At 42.6% G+C, this 20,242-nt stretch overlaps 1 protein-coding gene across 1 annotated transcript in view; it reads right to left on the bottom strand.

The window, feature by feature from the left end:
• Positions 1-1,693: 1,693 nt before the first annotated feature.
• LOC145395208 (paired box protein Pax-5-like) overlaps positions 1,694-20,242 on the bottom strand; it is a 166,048-nt gene continuing 147,499 nt past the window's right edge. Inside the window, exons 8-9 of the mRNA XM_080268897.1 lie at positions 12,662-12,757; positions 1,694-1,905 (exon numbers count right to left, since the gene is read on the bottom strand). Of these exons, the coding sequence (XP_080125023.1) occupies positions 1,694-1,905; positions 12,662-12,757 (308 nt within the window). The remainder of the gene's footprint in view (positions 1,906-12,661; positions 12,758-20,242) is intronic.

Raw genomic sequence — 20,242 nt, 5'->3', positions numbered from 1 at the left:
AGTTGTGGGATATTCGTCGTTCTTCTATACTGCACATACAAAACTTAAGGATATACAGAGATCCGCAGAGTACTGGATCCGGAACAAAAACTTGGGACTGAGGATAGCAACAAACGCCAATGCTGAAAACTGGTAGAAGTGTTGACTACTGCTGCCACTTTATTATATTCAATTATGCGTCTTCTCTGTACCTACTCTTTTTATATATCAAATTCTAAATGAGGCAAAATCTCGAAGTATCAAAAATTAATTCTTTGTGATGGAGAGTAAATGGCATGAACTGAATTTAACATCAGCTCATTTTAAGATGCCTTGCCAGGGTGAACATCAGAATTTGAAAGTCAGAATTGCCTGATATTATGTGGCTGTGATTTTCTTACAGTCATGATTTTCTTTATTCATTGACCATCTTCAGAAACTACACAGACAATCGAACCAAAGTGAAATGCATGTAGAAAACCCAGAACCAAGAGTGTCAACAAATGCATTAATGGTTCTACAAAAAGAAATGGTGTTCAGAGGAAGAAAAAAAAAAGTCAGTCACGAAATTTCACTCTGAAAACCATGCAAAATAGTTAACCTCTTCACCCTGATGACGTATTTTCTTTAGATGTTGTTCAGCTTAGGAGAGACTTGACAAATGAGTTCAGTGTATCTTCTTTAAGCTAAATATAATTATTTGTAGGTAGTGAAAATAAAATATAAAGTACATCATAGCACCCAAGTAATTAAGACGAAGCTTCAATTTGGTTTTAATAAAGTGGTTTTGGTAGTCAACACAGATACCATTAAACTAACCTAATCAAGAACCCAGAGGAGGAAGGTACTGGTGACGGGGAGTGCCACAATCATCGTGTCAAGATGAAGGCTTCCCGCACCCAGAGTGAACATGGTGTGAGGGTGATTCAGGCGGCCCGGCCCCTCACGCTGCTTCGTCAGACACTCTCAGAAGGGGTGTTGAGGAGCCTATGTACAGGTGAGGTGCTGGTGTGTTGTCTGACGAGCAGGTGTGGGGGTGGGGAGGGCCTGTTGTTAGCAAGCTCGTGACGTGAGGGTGTGATCATCTTTGGTATTCTAGCTATAGAGATCAGTCCGTGCTGGTCCGTACTACACTACCCAGTCTCCTGCACTGCGCTTAGATTCTGTGGTGCCAGGATCTTGAAACAGCTTCTGCGGTGCTCAGAGACACTAAGTACACACGGCCTTGGGTTTTCTGTGCTCACTGAGACTAAGTACACCTGGCCTAATGGGGCTCCTCTTCTGACTGAACCTTGAGAAGAGTTAGAGCCCTGACTTGCTGTACGTGGGTGGGATTCCTGAACATATCTACGGTCAATTCACTGTTGTAACTTAGACTTGTATTTCAAGGAAGACCCAGAGACATAGAAAAATTTACCACTGTCCTTTCCTTGTTCTTCCTACAGAAGGCGGATATAATCTAAGATACTTTCCCTCTTGTAGCTGACATTTTCTTTCAGCAGGAAGAACAAAAGACATGGTAACAATCAACCCTCCCTTCTCGTTGTCTTCCCTATGAAAACAAATCTAAATTACAAGACAGTGTATCGTGAGTTTGTTCGTGAATCCCAACCCAGAACAGCTATACGGCCACCCCAGGGCATCTACCTGGACCCCTGAGGGCGGGCGTGCATAAACTAAAGCTAGGACAGTGGTGCTGGTGGGCGACACAACGCTACGTGCAGCGGTCCTGCCGCAGGCACGATTGAAGCATCCGTAGCCGTGCTGCTGTGATGCTGCTGTTGCTGTTGCTGTTGTTGTTGGTACCCCCGGCGTTTTGACTGTTGTTGTTGTTGTTGTTTGAGGTGGTCGTGGTGGAGGATGCCTGTCCTGAGTTAGTGACACTGGTGTTGCCTCCACTGCCATGCGTGTTGTAGTGGCCCATGTCTGCAAGAAAGACAACGTTAACAGTCATTCATTTATACTCATGACGTATTTTGTATCATATTCTTGGTACCTACATACAATTCCATTCACTTTAGACAAGCTTTCTGGTAATGTAGAGGTTAAATAGGGTACGCCAAACTCCTTTGTTAGAGAAATCACTCCTTAGCTGATTAAAACCGGAGGTAGCAAGAATAAGTTAGAAAATACATCATCGAATTGAGAGGGTAACTGGGTAGTGAATGGAAGAACTTCACCTTTCATTAATGCTGAATTACACCAGTGCCAAATGCCATGATAATCTAGGTCTCTCTCTCTCTCTCTCTCTCTCTCTCTCTCTCTCTCTCTCTCTCTCTCTCTCTCTCTCTCTCTCTCTCTCTCTCTCTCTCTCTCTCTCTCTCTCTCAGGAAGTGATATTTTTGTTTCTTTTATAATAAATAGCCTGATTTCCAAAGTACTATGTTTTAAAATCTACTGAAATTCATAAATAATCACAGAACTTCATCACTCTTACCCACAGACCAAACCTAAAAGAAATATCGCAAAAACTGGATGTCATAAATGAATTCCACTAAGACGCTTGTTAATCCGTGTCAATAAATCCGTGGGAAGTGGCTTTCCTAGACTCCAACCCTTAGTGTATCAGGCTTAGTGCTTATTAATGCCCCATATTCAAGTGGCTTTACCTCCCACTTGTAAAAGCATTGTAAACATTATCATAATCATTGCCTAATACACTCTTCCTCTGGGTTATTGAGATTCGTGGTGTTCTGAAATATAAAGAGTAGACATATGAGACGCGAGGTGAAACTATGAACAGAGTGGCCAGTTAAATGGGTCCTGCACCCATTCACTCACCAGAGAGCCTTCAAAACTGAATTTAAGTTAGTGATGAAACGAAAAGCCATATAAAAGCAAATACAAGCAATGCGATATGGTACTACAGGCATGTTAGATTATTTGAGGAAGCAAGTGACTTCAGACTTAGGAAGCAAGTGACTTATCCCTGTCAGTTATTTTTCTTTTTTTATTCAATGACGAGGGTCCCACGGTGGAAAGCATGCGAAGTTGTTCCATCCAGAGAAAGCAGAACAAAACAGAGTCAAATTTAAAATCTGTTCGTTCTGAATACCTGGAAACAGTTCTTTCAAAACACAAGGGATCATAGGCAGAGGGAAACAATGACTGGTTATGATGGTTACAGAGTTGACCTGTTGCATACATGAGGGACTGAAAGTATCAGTTAACTCTTGAATTAAAAAGCTGGACAAAGTGCACTGTTTAACGAGTGCTAAGTGCATACCGTAATGGAGGAAGGATGCAAGCACAGTTCAGAAGAGCAATGAGGAACTGAAGTTGCGATAGCATGGATATAACACTGCTGTGAAGAACTAAAGGAGAGGAGTTGATGTGACAGAAAGCCTTTGAGTCTACCCTTCTAAGAAAAGTGATGTTTGGTGAGCCCGACCCTCCCTCTTCCATACATGGGACCTGTACTCCACACAGGGGTAAATAAGATCCTTGTGCAAACTCAGCAACTGTGCCAGCGTAAAGAAATAACTAAAGTCCCGTCCACAAGAGCGGGCAGTGCCCGACGGGCAAACACTGATACCAAATCGCATTTTAATTCACACGTTTAAAAGGTGGCTGGCGGGCACGAGCATAGATGACGTCATAAGCAGGGAAACCACCGGCAAACTATCTATAACACCCTTGCCAGTTGTTGAGGCAAAGCTTGCCGTGTGGACAACAAAACAAATGTGCCCGGTAGTGACCAACGGCCGCCAGAAACTGCTTGATCTGGTAACACTGCTAAAGAAGCGAGGGATATACGCTCAGCGGGCAGTGCCCGTCAGGCATTGTCCGCTCGTGTGGACGGGACCTAAGTCAATATGTACAGTCTCTTGAAAACAGATTTTGTAAAGGAGATAATGTGTGTGTGTGTGTGTGTGTGTGTGTGTGTGTGTGTGTGTGTGTGTGTGTGTGTGTGTGTGTGTGTGTCTGTGTGTGTGTGTCTGTGTGTGTGTGTCTGTGTGTGTGTGTCTGTGTGTGTGTGTCTGTGTGTGTCTGTGTGTGTGTCTGTGTGTGTGTCTGTGTGTGTGTCTGTGTGTGTGTGTGTGTGTGTGTGTGTGTGTGTGTGTGTGTGTGTGTGTCTGTGTGTGTGTCTGTGTGTGTGTGTGTCTGTGTCTGTGTCTGTGTCTGTGTCTGTGTGTGTCTGTCTGTGTCTGTGTGTCTGTGTCTGTGTCTGTGTGTGTGTGTGTGTGTCTGTGTCTGTGTCTGTGTCTGTGTCTGTGTCTGTGTGTGTGTCTGTGTCTGTGTGTGTGTCTGTGTCTGTGTGTGTGTCTGTGTCTGTGTCTGTGTCTGTGTGTGTGTCTGTGTCTGTGTGTGTGTCTGTGTCTGTGTGTGTGTCTGTGTCTGTGTGTGTGTCTGTGTCTGTGTGTGTGTCTGTGTCTGTGTCTGTGTCTGTGTGTGTGTGTGTGTCTGTGTCTGTGTCTGTGTCTGTGTGTGTGTCTGTGTGTGTGTGATAAATCTCGAGAGAAAGACATCCCAAGGATGGTGACATATGACGATGAACTGAGTTGTATAGCAATGAATATTAACGAATATTCCTGTGAAAGATGTTGACTAGTTGAAAGATGTACGAAGTGAGTGTTTGATGCGTTAATCCTTTGCTGCCCAGGGTTGCAGCATGGGAGATACTGGTCTTAGGACACACGGTACTGCCCTCCGACTATCGGCTCATAGTCGTGAAGCTCATTGGTTCAGATCCTGAGTTTCCCCTTGATGAACTTTTGGAAATGTCCAAATCTGTCCTTTTTAAAGGACCCTGGGAACAGATGGTTAACGACAACAATGTTTCTTTTACTCCGACCAGAAATAATATCCAGATATAGTCAGAAACCAGGTGTGCCATAACCTTATCCCGTGACTGCTGTTAGATGTAGGCGGAAGTATGAAGCATAGAATCATCAGCGTAGGAGTGGATGGGGCTTGATATGCAGCTTATTGATGAATAGAAGGAAGAGAACAGGTGACAGGACAAAACCCTGTGGAACACCAAAACTGTTTACATTAGGTGAAGAATAATGGTCATCTACAAAAGCAGCAACAGAATGTCTTGGAAGGAAGCTAAAGCTGGAGGCACAGACAGAAGGACAGAAATATTAATGGGCATATGGACATTGAAGTTTTGTGCTAGAGTCGGTCGAAACCCTTTAAGATGTCAAAATACGAAATGGCAAAGGTTTTACCAGACTCCTGATAGAAGGATAAACAGGAATCAGAAAGCAAGGTGAGAATATCACCAGTGAGGCATCCCTGTGAGAACCCCTACTGACGGCCAGAAAGAAAGCTGTGAGGAAAAAAGTACCTGAAGATATTTCTTTCAAGTCCAGATTCAAAGACTTTAGAAATACAAGATATTAACGCAATAGCGACGTAGAAGGTTACGAGTAGTTGCCCTTTTGTGGGAGAGGATGAATGAAGGTAAGTTTCCTGCCAGAAGGAGAGGATGGAGATGACAAAGATGAAAGAGTTTACCTAGGTAGGATGTCAGCACAAAAATACACCTTTAGGAGCCCCATTTGGGTCGTGAATCTTATTAATAACGAGGCCAGTGAGGACAGAAAATACATCTTTTGAGGAAATTTAAATAAGAGGAATGAACAAGATAGGAGGGGAAGGTGGAGGGACGCACAGGAATGATCCAGAGTGAAATCTGAGGAGAAAGTCTGAGCAGGCTGTTCAACTGTTACCAGTAAACGCAACGGCTACAAGGCCTTCCGAGGGGAAAAGTATAGGGAATAAGGATGATGTAAAGCTATTAAAGAGCTTTTTGGTGATATGTCAAAATGCACAGGCAGAATCTAAACTAAAGAATTCAAAGTATTTGGGATGAATAAACATATTTTTGGCATGACAAAGAAAAGACATAGCACATATACGGGTAGAAATGTGTAGTGAAAGAGATTCGGATGTAAGCTTGCGTTGATACCCTTTGAAAAACACCTCCTCACTGTGGACAGCTTTAGAAGAAGAGTGGATGAAACCAAACACTTTTTTTTTTTATTAGTCAGAGAGAAAAAAAAAGAAAAAAAAAAAGGAATGTATGCTTCGATGCACAAGAAAATAATCTCCATAATGAACAGATCATAGTCATATGGCTCTGAGTCATGGAAGCAATAATCACTCCAGGGAAAATAAAAGTACTGTATTGCTAAAGGACCTGCCAGTTTCCAGCACCAGATGCCACAGATGCTGCTTCTTGGGAGGATCCACATGTCTTACTGGTGTGATAGGGCAGGTTACTGAGAAAAGATTATTTTCAGAAGAGCCCAGCGAAGAAAAAGACGTAACGTACAGAGTAAGCAGAATGATTAGTTGCCTGAGAAATAGTTAGCATGTTGTAACTCACTCCAAGAGGGTCAGAGGTACGGGAAAGTGCTGTGCAAGCTGTTTTCAGTAATTGATGATAGAAAAGATATAGGCTTGTTCACCAAATGGATCGGTGAATGCAATGAGAACCAGTGTTGGTGGCGAACATTAAAATCACCCAATATGAAGATTCCGGGAAGGGAGAAACGGAGAAAAATGTTCCAGTTTAGAAGTAAGATTATCAAATTATTTTGTTTAGTCAGTAGAATTAGGATGAAAATAAACAGCACAGATATACTGAGCCAAAGAAAGACACGAGAGCCGAAGACAATGTAGAGAATTCAGAATAATCAAGTTCAGGAACACGAAAGCAAGTTAGACTGTTGCATCAATACACATAAACTTTTGGCTATAGGGTAAGCATAGAGAAAGTCGGAAGATACAGAAAGGACACTGTTATCAGTCACCTCAGACAGCTGAATCACAGTAAGGAAAAGAAGGTGAGATTAAAAGGCCTTCCTACACTTTATATCACAATGCTAAACTCATTCATACTTTTCAAGCAGGTTGTAGCCACAGGTATTTCTCTACATTTGCTTAAGAGGAAACTGAAGTGTGTACTGCTTGCTGAGTGCGAAAGTATTCAGCCAGCAGCACCAAGAAGACACAGTGCTACTGTTGCACCTGAGAGGGTGTCCCGGGCTGACTACCTTCCTTGCCGCCCTCTGGTGAACCTGGGTCACACACTTGCAGGGAGCAAATCCAAGTGGCAGTGCCATGTCTGCATGTATACTCAGAGATGTGCAGCAGGCATGGAAAGAGACAAACAGTGAGTGCACTGAGTGCAAGGTGGCTGTACCCTGAGTGCATTTTCCAGTACCCCACTGAGGTGAAGTACTAAGCACTGTGTGTGGGGAGTGGTACAGGTATATAGTGTAAATTTATAAATGAAATTAGAAAAATAAGTGACTTAGAAAATTTCAGAAAATATGAGCATAGAAAATAGTGTTTTTTCCAATGTCAACACCGAGTCATTTAGTGATGTAATATTGTAGAAAATAAAGCGCAATATATGTAAATTATAGAAGATGAGGTATACTACAGTACTGATAATAAGTGCTGGGACCAAAATAGCCACCAAGAAAAGCGTTGTTCCTGTAATGAAGTAAGAACAGGAGGTGCCTTATACATATAATATTATAAGATAAGAAAAACACCAGGACAGAATATAAGTGTTATGACTAAAAAAAATCATTCCCGAAATGAGCGTCACTCCTATGGTGAAGTAGGATTTTGGCAAAGTAAGTACTTTAAAAATAGGTTATTAGAAAGAAAGAACGCTACGGTATAGCAAGAGTGCTTAAGTGAAACTGAAAGTGATCTTTTGCAGCAAAGTACTGTGTATCATATAAATCTTGGTGCTCGCCCCTCCTATACACTGTAGGGGAACAGTGCCATTATGGACCAGCCAGGAAAATTTGGCAAATAAAATATGGCTTAGTTCAAGGTGTGATGATTGACTCATGCAGCAGTGGCAGGGACAGGTGACGAGGAGTGGGAAGGCCTAGTGGGGTAAGAGGGGAGTCAAGGCAGCCCCGACTTACCTGGGTAGCCCAGGCCTGGACGTCCAGGCCACCCTAGCCACGGACTTATGTTCTCATCCACACACAGCCTAACCGTGACCTCAAAAGTTACCTCTCTTCTTCACCTCCTCCACAATGCATCCATCTAGACACATCGGGAAACTAGCAGTGGAGAGACGAAGGGCTGATGAGTAATTTGGTCCCGAACTGCATGCTCTGGGTGGTGTGCTTACTGATATATGATGGTTTTAAAACACGCAATTTTTGCAAATATCCCTGTGTACAGAGAGCAGCGCACCAGATGTAACTCCGGGCTATATTGGTTAAATACCGTACGGCAGCGTTTATAAAAGCAAAGTTATTAACTTTAGTTATTGCCTCTTACCTTAGACTGGCCCAGATATCCTCACTATAGTAATTCATTATGGTGATCAATAAATTAAACACTACCTGTCAGTACAAAATAGAATCGATGACATTGTGAACTATATCAATAGCCTATTACGATATGCCTTTCCCTGGGGCATGATGGAATCTGCTGTCGTTAGGATGGATATGTTCGCTATGTGCGCTTGCTATAGACGAAAATATATTTCTCATTAGACTAAACTGTGCATGGATTTGTGCTCACTGCCAACTGCAAGGATGACTCAAAGCACGCCATCAATGAAACGCTATTCGAGCCTCTGTGAGTTAAATTTCTTTTTCCTTCTGACGCTGCCACATCTTGCACTGGTATAGTAGTACTTGTAATTAAAGTCACAGGTTCATCGGAAACATGAACCCGGTGGACTGCGGACTTAAACTGCCCTTCTCCCCCACTCCACCGTCCTCCTTTTGAGGGATAGGGATGTAGTAGAGGAACGTTTATGTGAGCTGACATGTGAGTCGCCCAGTTATATCGCTGCCACCACGTGAAGGCTTCCCTCTCTAGCATCTGCACTGGCATAGCAGAGAGGGTATATAAATGCTTTCTCCAACTGCACCATTAGTATTGGAATCATTAACCCTCTCATGGTCAGAACAAATCTAGTATTCTGTTCCAGTGACTGCCAGACGATTTTATTCAGCTGAAAGTCATAGGATCCTAGGAGTCATAAGGAACACCAGAGACAAGGAACACAATAATTTAAGAAATATAAGAGAGAGAGAGAGAGAGAGACCCCAAATTAATACTCATGCTTATACGTCTTACACCTAAACAGCATCTGATGTTAAGTGGAATAGAACATTTAACTTGTCCTGACCATGAGAGGGTTAGTGGTGGCAGTATTGACACTCTCAGGCTCCCATACCGACAATAAGCTGAATAAAATCGTCTGTCGTCCACTGGGATAGAATCCTAGAGTTGTTCCGGCCATTAGGGTGTTAAGGAACAACACGAAAGAAGCAGCAAACGTTATCAGTGGAACATGGATGACTCTAGACACCAGGAACTATGGAACAGCAACACAAGGAACTAAGAAACCTAAAGAGCAGCAACACAAGGAACTGAGGAACAAAAGGCTCTACGGAGCAACATCAAGGAACTAAGGAACAGCAACAACGGAGCAACATCAAGGAACTAAGGAACAGCAACACAAGGAACTGAAGCACAAAAATAGAAGCAACACAAGGAACTGAAGCACATAAATGGAAGTAACACAAGGAACTGAAGCACATAAATGGAAGCAACACAAGGAACTGAAGCACATAAATGGAAGTAACACAAGGAACTGAAGCACATAAATGGAAGTAACACAAGGAACTGAAGCACATAAATGGAAGTAACACAAGGAACTGAAGCACATAAATGGAAGCAACACAAGGAACTGAAGCACATAAATGGAAGTAACACAAGGAACTGAAGCACATAAATGGAAGCAACACAAGGAACTGAAGCACATAAATGGAAGTAACACAAGGAACTAAAGAGGGCAGCATTTTAAGGAACATTTCAAAACAACAAATGATCCATCGACACAAATAATAAGTAACCACCAAATAAGCAGCAGATCACAACACAAGAAAGTAGCAGCAACACAAAAAAACAAATGAAGCAGCATCTTAGAGATATAAGAATCAGAAACACAAGGAACTAGGGAACGGCAACACAAGGAACTAAGGAGAAAAAGGAACTAAGGAACAACAAAACAAGGAACTGTTTAAACTAAGGAAACAAACCAGTAGGCGACGATGGCTAGCTCTCAGCGGACCAAGCTTTGTCAGCGACCGCAATTGAGTTTCGGTATGAGAAATCACTCCTGCATGGCGGTACAGATGGACAACATCCCACCCAAGAATCATGGATCGGGGTCAATAACCTTCGCATCCTTAGCATTTCACACGAGCCCAGTTGTGATTTTAGCGATTTTCCGCTGAAGTGCATTTGATGGCATTTGACCCCTGACCTGGTGGATATAGGTCACGCATGTACGAAGCACACTTGTAGTACTCATAAACGTCTATAAGCATGCAAAGTTTCATTCGATTCCATCCACCCACTGTGGAGCTAAGGAACTTGAAAAATTCGCAGCAACACAAGGAACTAAGGAAAATAAGGAACTAAGGAACAGCAACACAAGGAACTAAGGAAAATAAGGAACTAAGGAACAGCAACACAAGGAACTAAGGAAAATAAGGAACTAAGGAACAGTAACACAAGGAACTAAGGAAATGAGGACTAAGAATATAAGCATGTAAAGAAGGAACTAAGGAACAGCAACACAAGGAACTAAGGAAAATAAGGAACTAGGGAAAAGCGGCATAAGGAACTAAGGAAAATAAGGAACTAAGGAACTAGGGGGCAACGAAAACCGGGACTAAGGTTGCCAGTGAACTAAGGAACAGCAACACAAGGAACTAAGGAAAATAAGGAACTAGAGAAAACTGGATAAGGCACACGTCCGGAAAATAAGGAACTAAGGAACAACTCAAGATTACGCCTAAAGAAGTCAGAGCTTTCTACGCCCATTAGTAATGCTTCTACAGCTCAAAACGAGAAAAGTGCCAAAGAAGCGATTTTTCGGCCATTGCTGGGCAACGAGTAGTTCCCTAGCAACCAAGGAAAATAAGGAACTAAGAAACAGTAAGACAAGGAACAACGGAATACCAGTACAAGGAACTAAGGAACATGAACTACGAAACAAAGGAACATCAAAACAAGGAACAAATGAACAGCATTACAAGAATTAAGGAACAACAACATAGGGAACTAAGATTTATAAAGAGCTAAGGAACCGCAACACATGGAACTAAGCAACACAAGGCATTGATAACAACACAAGGAACTAAGGAACAAAAGGAACTGAGAAACATCAACACGAGGAACTCAGAAATAATAATGCAAGGAACAAAGAAACACAAGGACCTAAAAAACAGTAACATGACTAAGTAACAGCAGCAGAAGGAAGTAAGGAACAGCAACACAAGGGAATATGGAACAAAAGGAATAAAGGTACAACACAAGGGAACAAGGAACAACACAAGGAACTGAAGAACAAAAATAAACGAAGGAACGGCACCACAGGGAACTAAGTAGCAAAAATAAGGAACAAAAGACCAGCAACATAAGGAACTAAAAACCGCTGAAACAAGGAAGTGATATTTATGGAGCACAAGGAAGTAAGGAACATAAGTAACAGCAAAATAAGGAACCAACTGAGGCAGCATCTTAAGTAACTAATAAAAAGTAACAGGAGGAACTAAGGAACAGGAACAAAGAATTAAGTCATAGCAAGGAAGATACGCAGCAGGACAAGGAACTAAGTAAGACAAGTAGCAGCAACAAAAGGAACTAAAGGGGCAGAAATATAAGGAACCGCAACACAAGGAAGTAAGGAACAGAATTCCAAGGAACAATTTATCATGAAAACAATAGGTACTCCGCAGAACAAGGAAAAAAGCAAGGCAAGTAGCAGCAACACAGGGAACCAAAGCAGGCCATAACATAAGGAACAAGCAACACAAGGCTATAAGGAACAGGAACACACGGAACAGCAAGCCATCAATGCAAAGAAGGGGTACACTGCAGGATAAGGAACTAAGTAGCAACACAAGGAACTAAATGAGACGTCACCTTAAGTAACTACGAACTTAAACAAGAATCTAAAAAAACTGGAACACAAGGAACAGGAACTCAAGGAACAATTAACCGTCAGAGCAACTAAGTCAGGCAAGTAGCAGCAACACAAGGAACCAAGAGGGCAGCATCTTAAGGAACTACGTAACAGGAAATGCACCAGGAACGAGAGGGAATAAGGAACAGTAACACAGGTAAGTAACACCCACTAAAGCAAAGAAGTAGGCAGCAGGAAAAGAAAATAAGGCAAGTAGCAGCAACACAAGGAACCAGAGAAGGCCAAACCATAAAAGAAACCCGCAAAGCAAGGATCTAAGGAACACTAACACAAGTAACACCCACCAAAACAAAGAACAGGTACGCAGCGGAACAAGGAACTAAGTAAGGCAAGTAGCAGCAATACGTGGAACCAAAGGGGAGCAAACATAAGGAACACGCAACACAAGGAACTAAGAAACAGAAACACAAGGAAGGAACAGGAACGCAAGGAACAATTATCCATCAAAGCAAGTAAGAGGTTCACAGCAGGATAAGGAACTAAGTAAGGCAAGTAGCAGCAACACAAGGAACAAAAGGGGAGCAAACATAAGGAACCAGGGGCACAAGGAACAGGAACAGGAACACAGGGAACAACTGACCATCAAAGCAACGAAGATTTACGCAGCGTGGCAAGGAACGAAGTAAGGCAAGTAGCAGCAACACAAGGAACCAAGGGGGGCAGCCTCATACTCACGTTACTTACTCAGTAGGCCTCCTGTTCCGTATCCATAGGGGGTGTAGGCAGGCGGGTACTGAGTGTAATGGGAGGAGTAGGTGTAGTCAGTCATACCTGTAGTGCCTGTAGGGGAGATGATGATGATGATGATTAGGAAAGATTAAAGTGGAGGAATTGTAATGATGATGATGATGGTGATGATGATGATGATGATGATGATGAAAGATGTAAGTGGTATAATTATAATGATGATGATGATGATGATGATGATACAAGATATGTGGTATAATTATAATGATGATGATGATGATGATGATACAAGATATGTGGTATAATTATAATGATGATGATGACTGGATTACGATTATGATGAAAATGAGGGTGATGATGGTGATGGCCATGGTGGAAGTGAGGGTGGTGATGATGGTGACTGGGATGAAGATGAGGATGATGATGACGATGATGATGATGATGATGATGATTATGATGATTATAGGATGAGCAATAAAGGTGATAACGATAAAGGACACTGTAATAATGATGAAGATGATAATGATAATAATGGAATGAAAAAAGGGCAGGCATACAATTTGACATCCACGTTAATATCAATAATAGATTAATAACTGATAACTGAGATGCTAATGATGATAATGATGCTCGCGATAATGATGTACAAAAGGAAGACCACACGTAATTATGGTAATAATGATAATTGTCTTAATGATAATAATCGTAGAGGTAATAATGATTTTTGATGATGCTAAGGATGATAAAGATGGAAGGGAACAGCATACTGATTGCAATGATAACTACGTTGATAGTGTGACAACTATGATAATAACAGTAAGGATAGTGATGATAATGTTGATGGTAATGATAATAATAATAATAACAGTAATGGTAATAATAATAATAATAATAATAATAATAATAATAATAATAATAATAATACTGACAGTCATCATCATCATCATCATCATCATCATAATGATAATAATGATAATACAACAACAATAATAATAATGATAATGATGATGTAAATAACGAAAGAAAGTTGTCGTAATACTAAGCTGGTAATCTAAATATAACACGTTCGTACCTTATTATTTCCATAGATATTATTTGGCTTCACATTTTTATTCCTATAGTTTATACACCTTAACTTGGCAGAGACGCTCCCTTGAAGTTTTTTTCCCATTGCGCAGTGAAAGACTGGGGCTATACTACGGCTCTATATCCTTTCAGTATCACTTCTTCGTGACTAGCAGCGTTGTCTAGTGTTAGCCTCTTGTTACACCTCGGCATTCAGAAAGGAGAGAGGGTAATTTTGGGCCAAGCTGAAGTGAACAGAGCATAGTTTTAAGGCTCTTCCTATCAGCCCACCGATAGGCCATCAAAACACCCTTCCTCTTGTACTATACCCCGAGTCATACGTGATTCGTCTACTCCTTCACAATGTATTCCTTTTTTTAATGTATTCCTGTGAGCTGTGGTGGTGGTAGATGTAGTGATGGTAGTTGCGGTGGTAGTAACTGTGGTGGTGGTATTTGTGGTGTGGTAGGTGTGGTAGTGATCGCGATAGTAACAGAGATGCCGATAGTGGTTGTAATTGTGGTAATAGTATCGGTAGTTGTGGAGGTGATGGTTGTGATGGAAGTGATGTTATTGGTGGTGTTGGTACTGGTGGTGGTAGTGGTGGTGATGTTAGTGATGTTATTGGTGGTGTTGGTCCTGGTGGTGGTGGTGATGGGGGTTGTACTGATATTGGTAGTCTTGATGGTGATGCTAGTGATGTCAGTAGTAATGATGGAGATGATAGCGATGATAGTAATGATCAGCTGAATTGGTGATGGTAGTGGTAGTTTTAGTGATGGTTGTAGCGGTTGTAGTAGTTGTTATGATACAGAAGTAGTGGTTGTAGTAACGATGAAGGTGGAGGTTGCTGTAATACTGATAGTTGTAATGGTGGGGATGGTGTAGGGGGAGGGAGGAAAGAGTACACGCTGTGAAGACGAACGCTATATGTGGGTCGATGCTGTCTCCAAGGTCCGATTTCTCGTCGGTTAAGGAAGCTCCCTAACATCTTTTCCTAAGCGATTTATTTTGCTCATTCTACCTTACTGTCCTATTCTGTGTAATATAAATCCTTCTAACATTGACATATTCTCCATAAATATAGTACAAAAGGATAATAATCACTCATAACCAGAAATGAATCGCAAAGGAAGAGGTGCTTGGAAGTCTGGGCCCAAAATTTTCGATGTAGAGATGCAGCAGGGGAGGAGGGGGAGGGTTAGGCAGAGGGTTGGGTGGGGAGAGAGAGAGAGAGAGAGAGAGAGAGAGAGAGAGAGCGAGAGCTGTGGGCAGGATATCATGGAGTGGTGGTGGGTGAGGTAGGGCGAGATAGAACGCTGGGAGAAGATAGCCATTGTGTATTGATGATATGGACGTGGTGAGGTTTATTAAAAGAGAGAGAGAGAGAGAGAGAGAGAGAGAGAGAGAGAGAAAGAGAGAGAGAGAAAAAAAAAATCTTGTGAGAACTGAGTGGACAAGCGCAACACCAACAATTAAACCCACGAATCCGGTCACGTCTATTTTTCCTACAACTTCAAACGTTTAGGAGAGACATTCCGAACTTCAGGAGTTAGATTTAGCTTTCACTACCTTTGCCATCGAAGTGTGGACAGAGGTTATGTATTCACCTGCATCTGTCTCTGTGTCTGTGTACAAGATATCTCAAAAAGGTGTTATCGGATTTTAATGAAAACTGCTGGAAAGGTGGGCAGAGCGTCAAGGAGGAGCGTATTAGATTCTGAGGTCAATCCGAATCCAGATTCAGGAAAAAACATAGACGATATTGGGGTTGGCGGAGGTATAAGCTCTCCAAGACTGATTTGGGGCAGACTAGCACCGTAGAATTTAATGATTATGAGACTCCGAAGATATTCATCTGGTATAAACGAGGAATTACAGCAGGAAGTCTTATATTTTGTCGTTTGCGGAGATATGCGGTCTCTGGGTGCTTCCTGTTTAACGCCTGTATTACTAGGAAGCTCATGGAAGCCTAATAAAACCTCTTTGTAGGAACTAAGGACAAACTACAAAAATACAATACGTCATATGAGCAATCCATCTGCAAACACGCGTCGCTCCCACACACAGAACGGCTTCCTACATAGATAAAAATAAAAATAATAAAAATAATAACCACAGCAATAAATGGATCAACAAATAAGTAAAGAGGCGACCCTGAATCAGTGCCAGAAACCACGATCCGTAGTTACAAATGTTCCTAAGCTTAACCTGTGTGTAAGAATGTTTATATTCTTATTTTCCGCCGCACAGTTACCATATACTTCACAACTAAACTAAGTATTAAATTGAAAAAAGAAAAAAGGCAAAACTCTGACGACACTAAGCTGCTTTGGAAACCTATCTCGCAGAAATAAATAAATGGTGACAGTATTAACACTCTTAGGCCTCACTCTCAGCTGAATAAAATCGTCTGGAAATAGTTGGAAGAGAATACTAGACTAATTCCGATCATGAGGGAGTCCTTTTACAACTTATTTCCTGTAGCTCGATGGCAGAATAAGACTATGCCACGGCTCTGCATCTGTTCTGGAGCACTTCTTCGTGACCAGCGCCATATTCTCATATTAATCTCATGCAACAGCTCAGCGTGTAGGATGGAGAGAGATTAATTACAGGCCAAGTTAAGGTGAAAAAAGCATAGTGAATAAAGTACCCAAATATAAGATCAGGATGGAGAGGTATCAAGTTTAGGCCAAGTTAAGGTGAAAAGAGTTTAGTGAATAAGTATATAAGATCAGGATGGAGAGATATCAATTTTAGGCCAAGTTAAGGTGAGAAGAGTATAGTAAAAAAAAAAAAATACCCATATATAAGGTCCTAGATATATGCTCTTCCCCGAACCACAAATCTCGGGGATGCCAAGAGCCAGCTTCTGTAGGCAGGGAGAGGAGCGATAAACTACCCTCTGTGAATACTGTGGCTTCGACTGTGAAAACCCGCTATTGTGTGGAGGGTTTGGGGCTGACGCAGAACTTCCTTCCCTTCCAGTCCCTTCTTGGCTCATCTCTTTTACTCCATTTCGTCTCCTTCTTCATTTCTCTTCCCATCCTTACGTGTTCTTCTTTTCCCTTTCATTCTCTTCTTGACTTGTATCTCCAGTTCACCTCCTCCTTCATTTCCTTTCCTTACTTCTTTTCTCTTCTCTTCTTTGCTCTTCTCTTCAGTTCATCTACCTCTTCATTTCCCTTCCTTTCTTCTCCTTCATTTCCCTTCAACTCTCTTCTTTGCTCATGCCTCCACTTCACCTCCTCCTTCCTTTCCCATCCTTACTTCTCCTTCATTTCCCTTCCCTTCTTTAATCATCCCTTCCCCTCCATTTCCTTTTTGGCTCATCCATTCTTTTTATCCCAACTTTCATGTCCTCTCCGATCACTTCATCTCCCCTTCATGTTCCTTCATTTCCTTTCCTGACTCATTCTTAATCTCCATCTCATTCTTTCTCTTCCCTTCCTTTCTCCTATTTTCCATTCCTTTTCTATTCCTTTACCCTTCAACTTTCCTTATTCCTTATCCTCGCTTCCTTTCCCTTCTCTTCCATATCATTCTCATCCTTTCGCTTCCCTTCCTCATATTCCTCATTCCTTCGTTGATCTCTTGCTTTCATATTTCACTTCCTTGCTTTCTTCCTCTCGCCTTCACGCATTCCTTTGCTTCCCTCAACCATTTCCTTCCTTCTGTCATTTTCTCGCCCATCTTTTCTTCTTCCCACATGAATATTGTGACGATCTGTGAAAAACTAATATTAACAGATAGGACAGATCTAGGTCTTCACTTTCTTACCTTCCTTTCCTTCATGCCTTCCCTTCCCTTCCCTTCCATACCTTCCTCATCGTTTCCTTCCCCTCTTCATCCATTCTGCTCACTTCCCCCATTTTTTTACTCTCTCTCTCCCTCCTCTTTACTTTCTCTTCCTTTCTTTGTTCCTTCATCTCGTAGCCTCTCATTTGTCATGCATTTCCTCTCCTTTCATTCCTCATACTTTCTCTCAACCTCAATACATATAATTAACATTCCTGACACCTCTCTTCATCCCTTCTCGTCCCTTCCTTCTCTCCATCCCCACTCTTTATTTACTCCTTCTCTCTTTCCTTCCCCTCCTTTCTTTTCCCTTTCCTTCCCTTCCTTCATGCCTTCACTTCCTTGTCTGTCTCTTGTCTTCCATATACCGATCACTTCTCTTTTCATCCATATTTTCTCATCTCATTTCCTGCCCTTTCTTACCTCCCTCATTCCTTTCTTTCCCTTCCCTCCCCTCCCTTCCCTTAACCATAATTTTTATTCCCCCCTCCTCCCTTCCCTTCCCTTCCCTTCCCTTCCCTTCCCTTCCCTTCCCTTGTCTTTCCTTACCTTTCCTTTCCTTTCCTTCCCTTCCCCTCTCATTCATACGTTTACCATCTATCCCTTCCCATTACCCCTTTCATCTTTTCCCTTCCCTTCACCCCACAGCCCATCTCATATGCCATGTCTCCCATCCTACCCTACCTCCCTCATCACATACCTTCCATGCCTCTCACATATCTCCCTTTTCCATATCTCAGCTCTTCTCTTCCTAATTCCCTCCATTCACCCAGTCCTTTCACCCACTTCCCTTTCCTATTTGTCTCCCCCCTCCCCACTTCTTCATTCTCCTTTCCTACCTCCCTTCCTCATTCCCCTTCTCTCCCTGTCTAACTCCCTCCCTCCACCTCCCTGTCCTTCGCTTCATTTCTCTTCCTCCCTCACCCCTGCCTTTTCCTTCCCTCCCTGCTCCCTACTTTCTTTGACCTTCCTTCTTCTCTCTTCCAACCTCACCGTTTCCCTGCCTGCCTCACCCCTTCCCCGCCTGCCTCACCCCTTCCCTGCCTGCCTCACTCCTTCCCTGCCTGTCTCACTCTTTCCCTGTCTTCCTCACCTCTTCTCTGCCTGCCTCGCCCTTCCTCACCTCTCCACTGCCTATCTAATCCTTTCCCTGCCTGCCTCACACCCTGCCTGCCTCACACCCCGCCTTTCTCGGCCTTTTCCTCGCTGTCCCATCCCTTCCCTGCCTCACCCAGCCCTTCGATAGAGCATATGGCCAAGGAGAGAAAGATAATATTAAAGACTAAGTACTGGAAAGAGGATCAGCAGAGGTAGGATAAGACTGGAGAAAAACACAAATGACTTAGAGGAAAAAATGGACTGTATAAGGTTGTATAAGGATGTGTAAGGATGTAGGGCTGACTGAAAGAGAGAGAGAGAGAGAGAGAGAGAGAGAGAGAGAGAGAGAGAGAGAGTTTGCTTTTTCCTTATACCAAAAGACAAACATGAGCAGAAAAAACTGTGACCTTGAAAATTGTCCCTCGAAAGTAAAGTAGAGCCAAAGAAAGCCAACATCAAGATCGGTTTCATTTACCGATGCCTGTACACACTGCGCTGAATGGAGGTCATAGGCAGTGGGAAAGACAGGCTAAAGACAGTTCCAGACTTGACCAGTTTCAAACATATAAGACTGAGGCTACCGGTGGCTCTTACCTTACAGAGATTGGAGGAAATGGAGTGAGCATGTGCGGTTAGACGGGTGTTGAGAGAGAGAGAGAGAGAGAGAGAGAGAGAGAGAGAGAGAGAGAGGCACAGAGCAGGACACAGTGGTTCTATGGGCTATGACTACTTCCTCCTTCCTCCTTCCTTCCATAATCGACTCACAAGGAAGGATGAGGTCGGGGTACAAGGCTATAGAGGCATGATATACGGTATATGTGGGATGATGCCTTGAAAGAATATGAAGATTTTTTATGTGGTGGTGGTTGTGGTGGTGGTGGTGGTGGTGGTGGTGGTAGTGTAATAGTAGTAGTAGTTGTGGTGGTGGTGGTGGTGATGGTGTAGGAGGAGGAGGAGGAGCAAGAGGAGAAGGAGGAGGAGGAGGAGGAGGAGGAAGAAAAACCAAAGAGTAAGTAAAAGAGAAGTTCCCTTAAAGCAAATTCCTCTCTCTCTCTCTCTCTCTCTCTCTCAGCGTCGGTGTTCTTGTGGCCTCTTCTTAGGGCTCGAACTCTGGCCAACTTTGTCCATAAACTCCAGCAACCGTGGCCACATGTCCGTCTCTCTCTCTCTCTCTCTCTCTCTCTCTCTCTCTCTCTCAGTATTGATGATGATGATGATAGTAACGACAGTGATGATGATGATGATGATGATTATGATGATGGTAACGACAGTGATGATGCCTATGATGATGTTGATGATAACGACACTGATGATGATGATAACGACAGCGATGATGATGATGATGATGATGAACTGCAACGTGCTGACTAAACAATAATAAACCAATGCACCAAACAATCGTAAAGACAAAGACCAGATCAGCGTCAATGTAGGTTAGGCTGAAATTACGATCAAAAATGCCCATAACTTGACCTCTTCTTACAATGAGATGGGCTGGGAGTAGGCCTGACCTTGGTTGGGCTGGATTGGGCTGGTCTGGGAGGGGTTGGTCTGGATTGGGATGATCCGGGATGGGCTAGGTTAAGTTAGGGCAAGTTAAGTTGGCGTAAGTTA

This window comes from Coenobita brevimanus, chromosome 30 (assembly GCF_032717465.1).
Source record: "Coenobita brevimanus isolate Jiangsu-jjx chromosome 30, ASM3271746v2, whole genome shotgun sequence".
NCBI lineage: Eukaryota > Metazoa > Arthropoda > Malacostraca > Decapoda > Coenobitidae > Coenobita > Coenobita brevimanus.
Note: the sequence above shows the minus strand (reverse complement) of the source record. Positions and strands in the feature narration are given on the sequence as shown.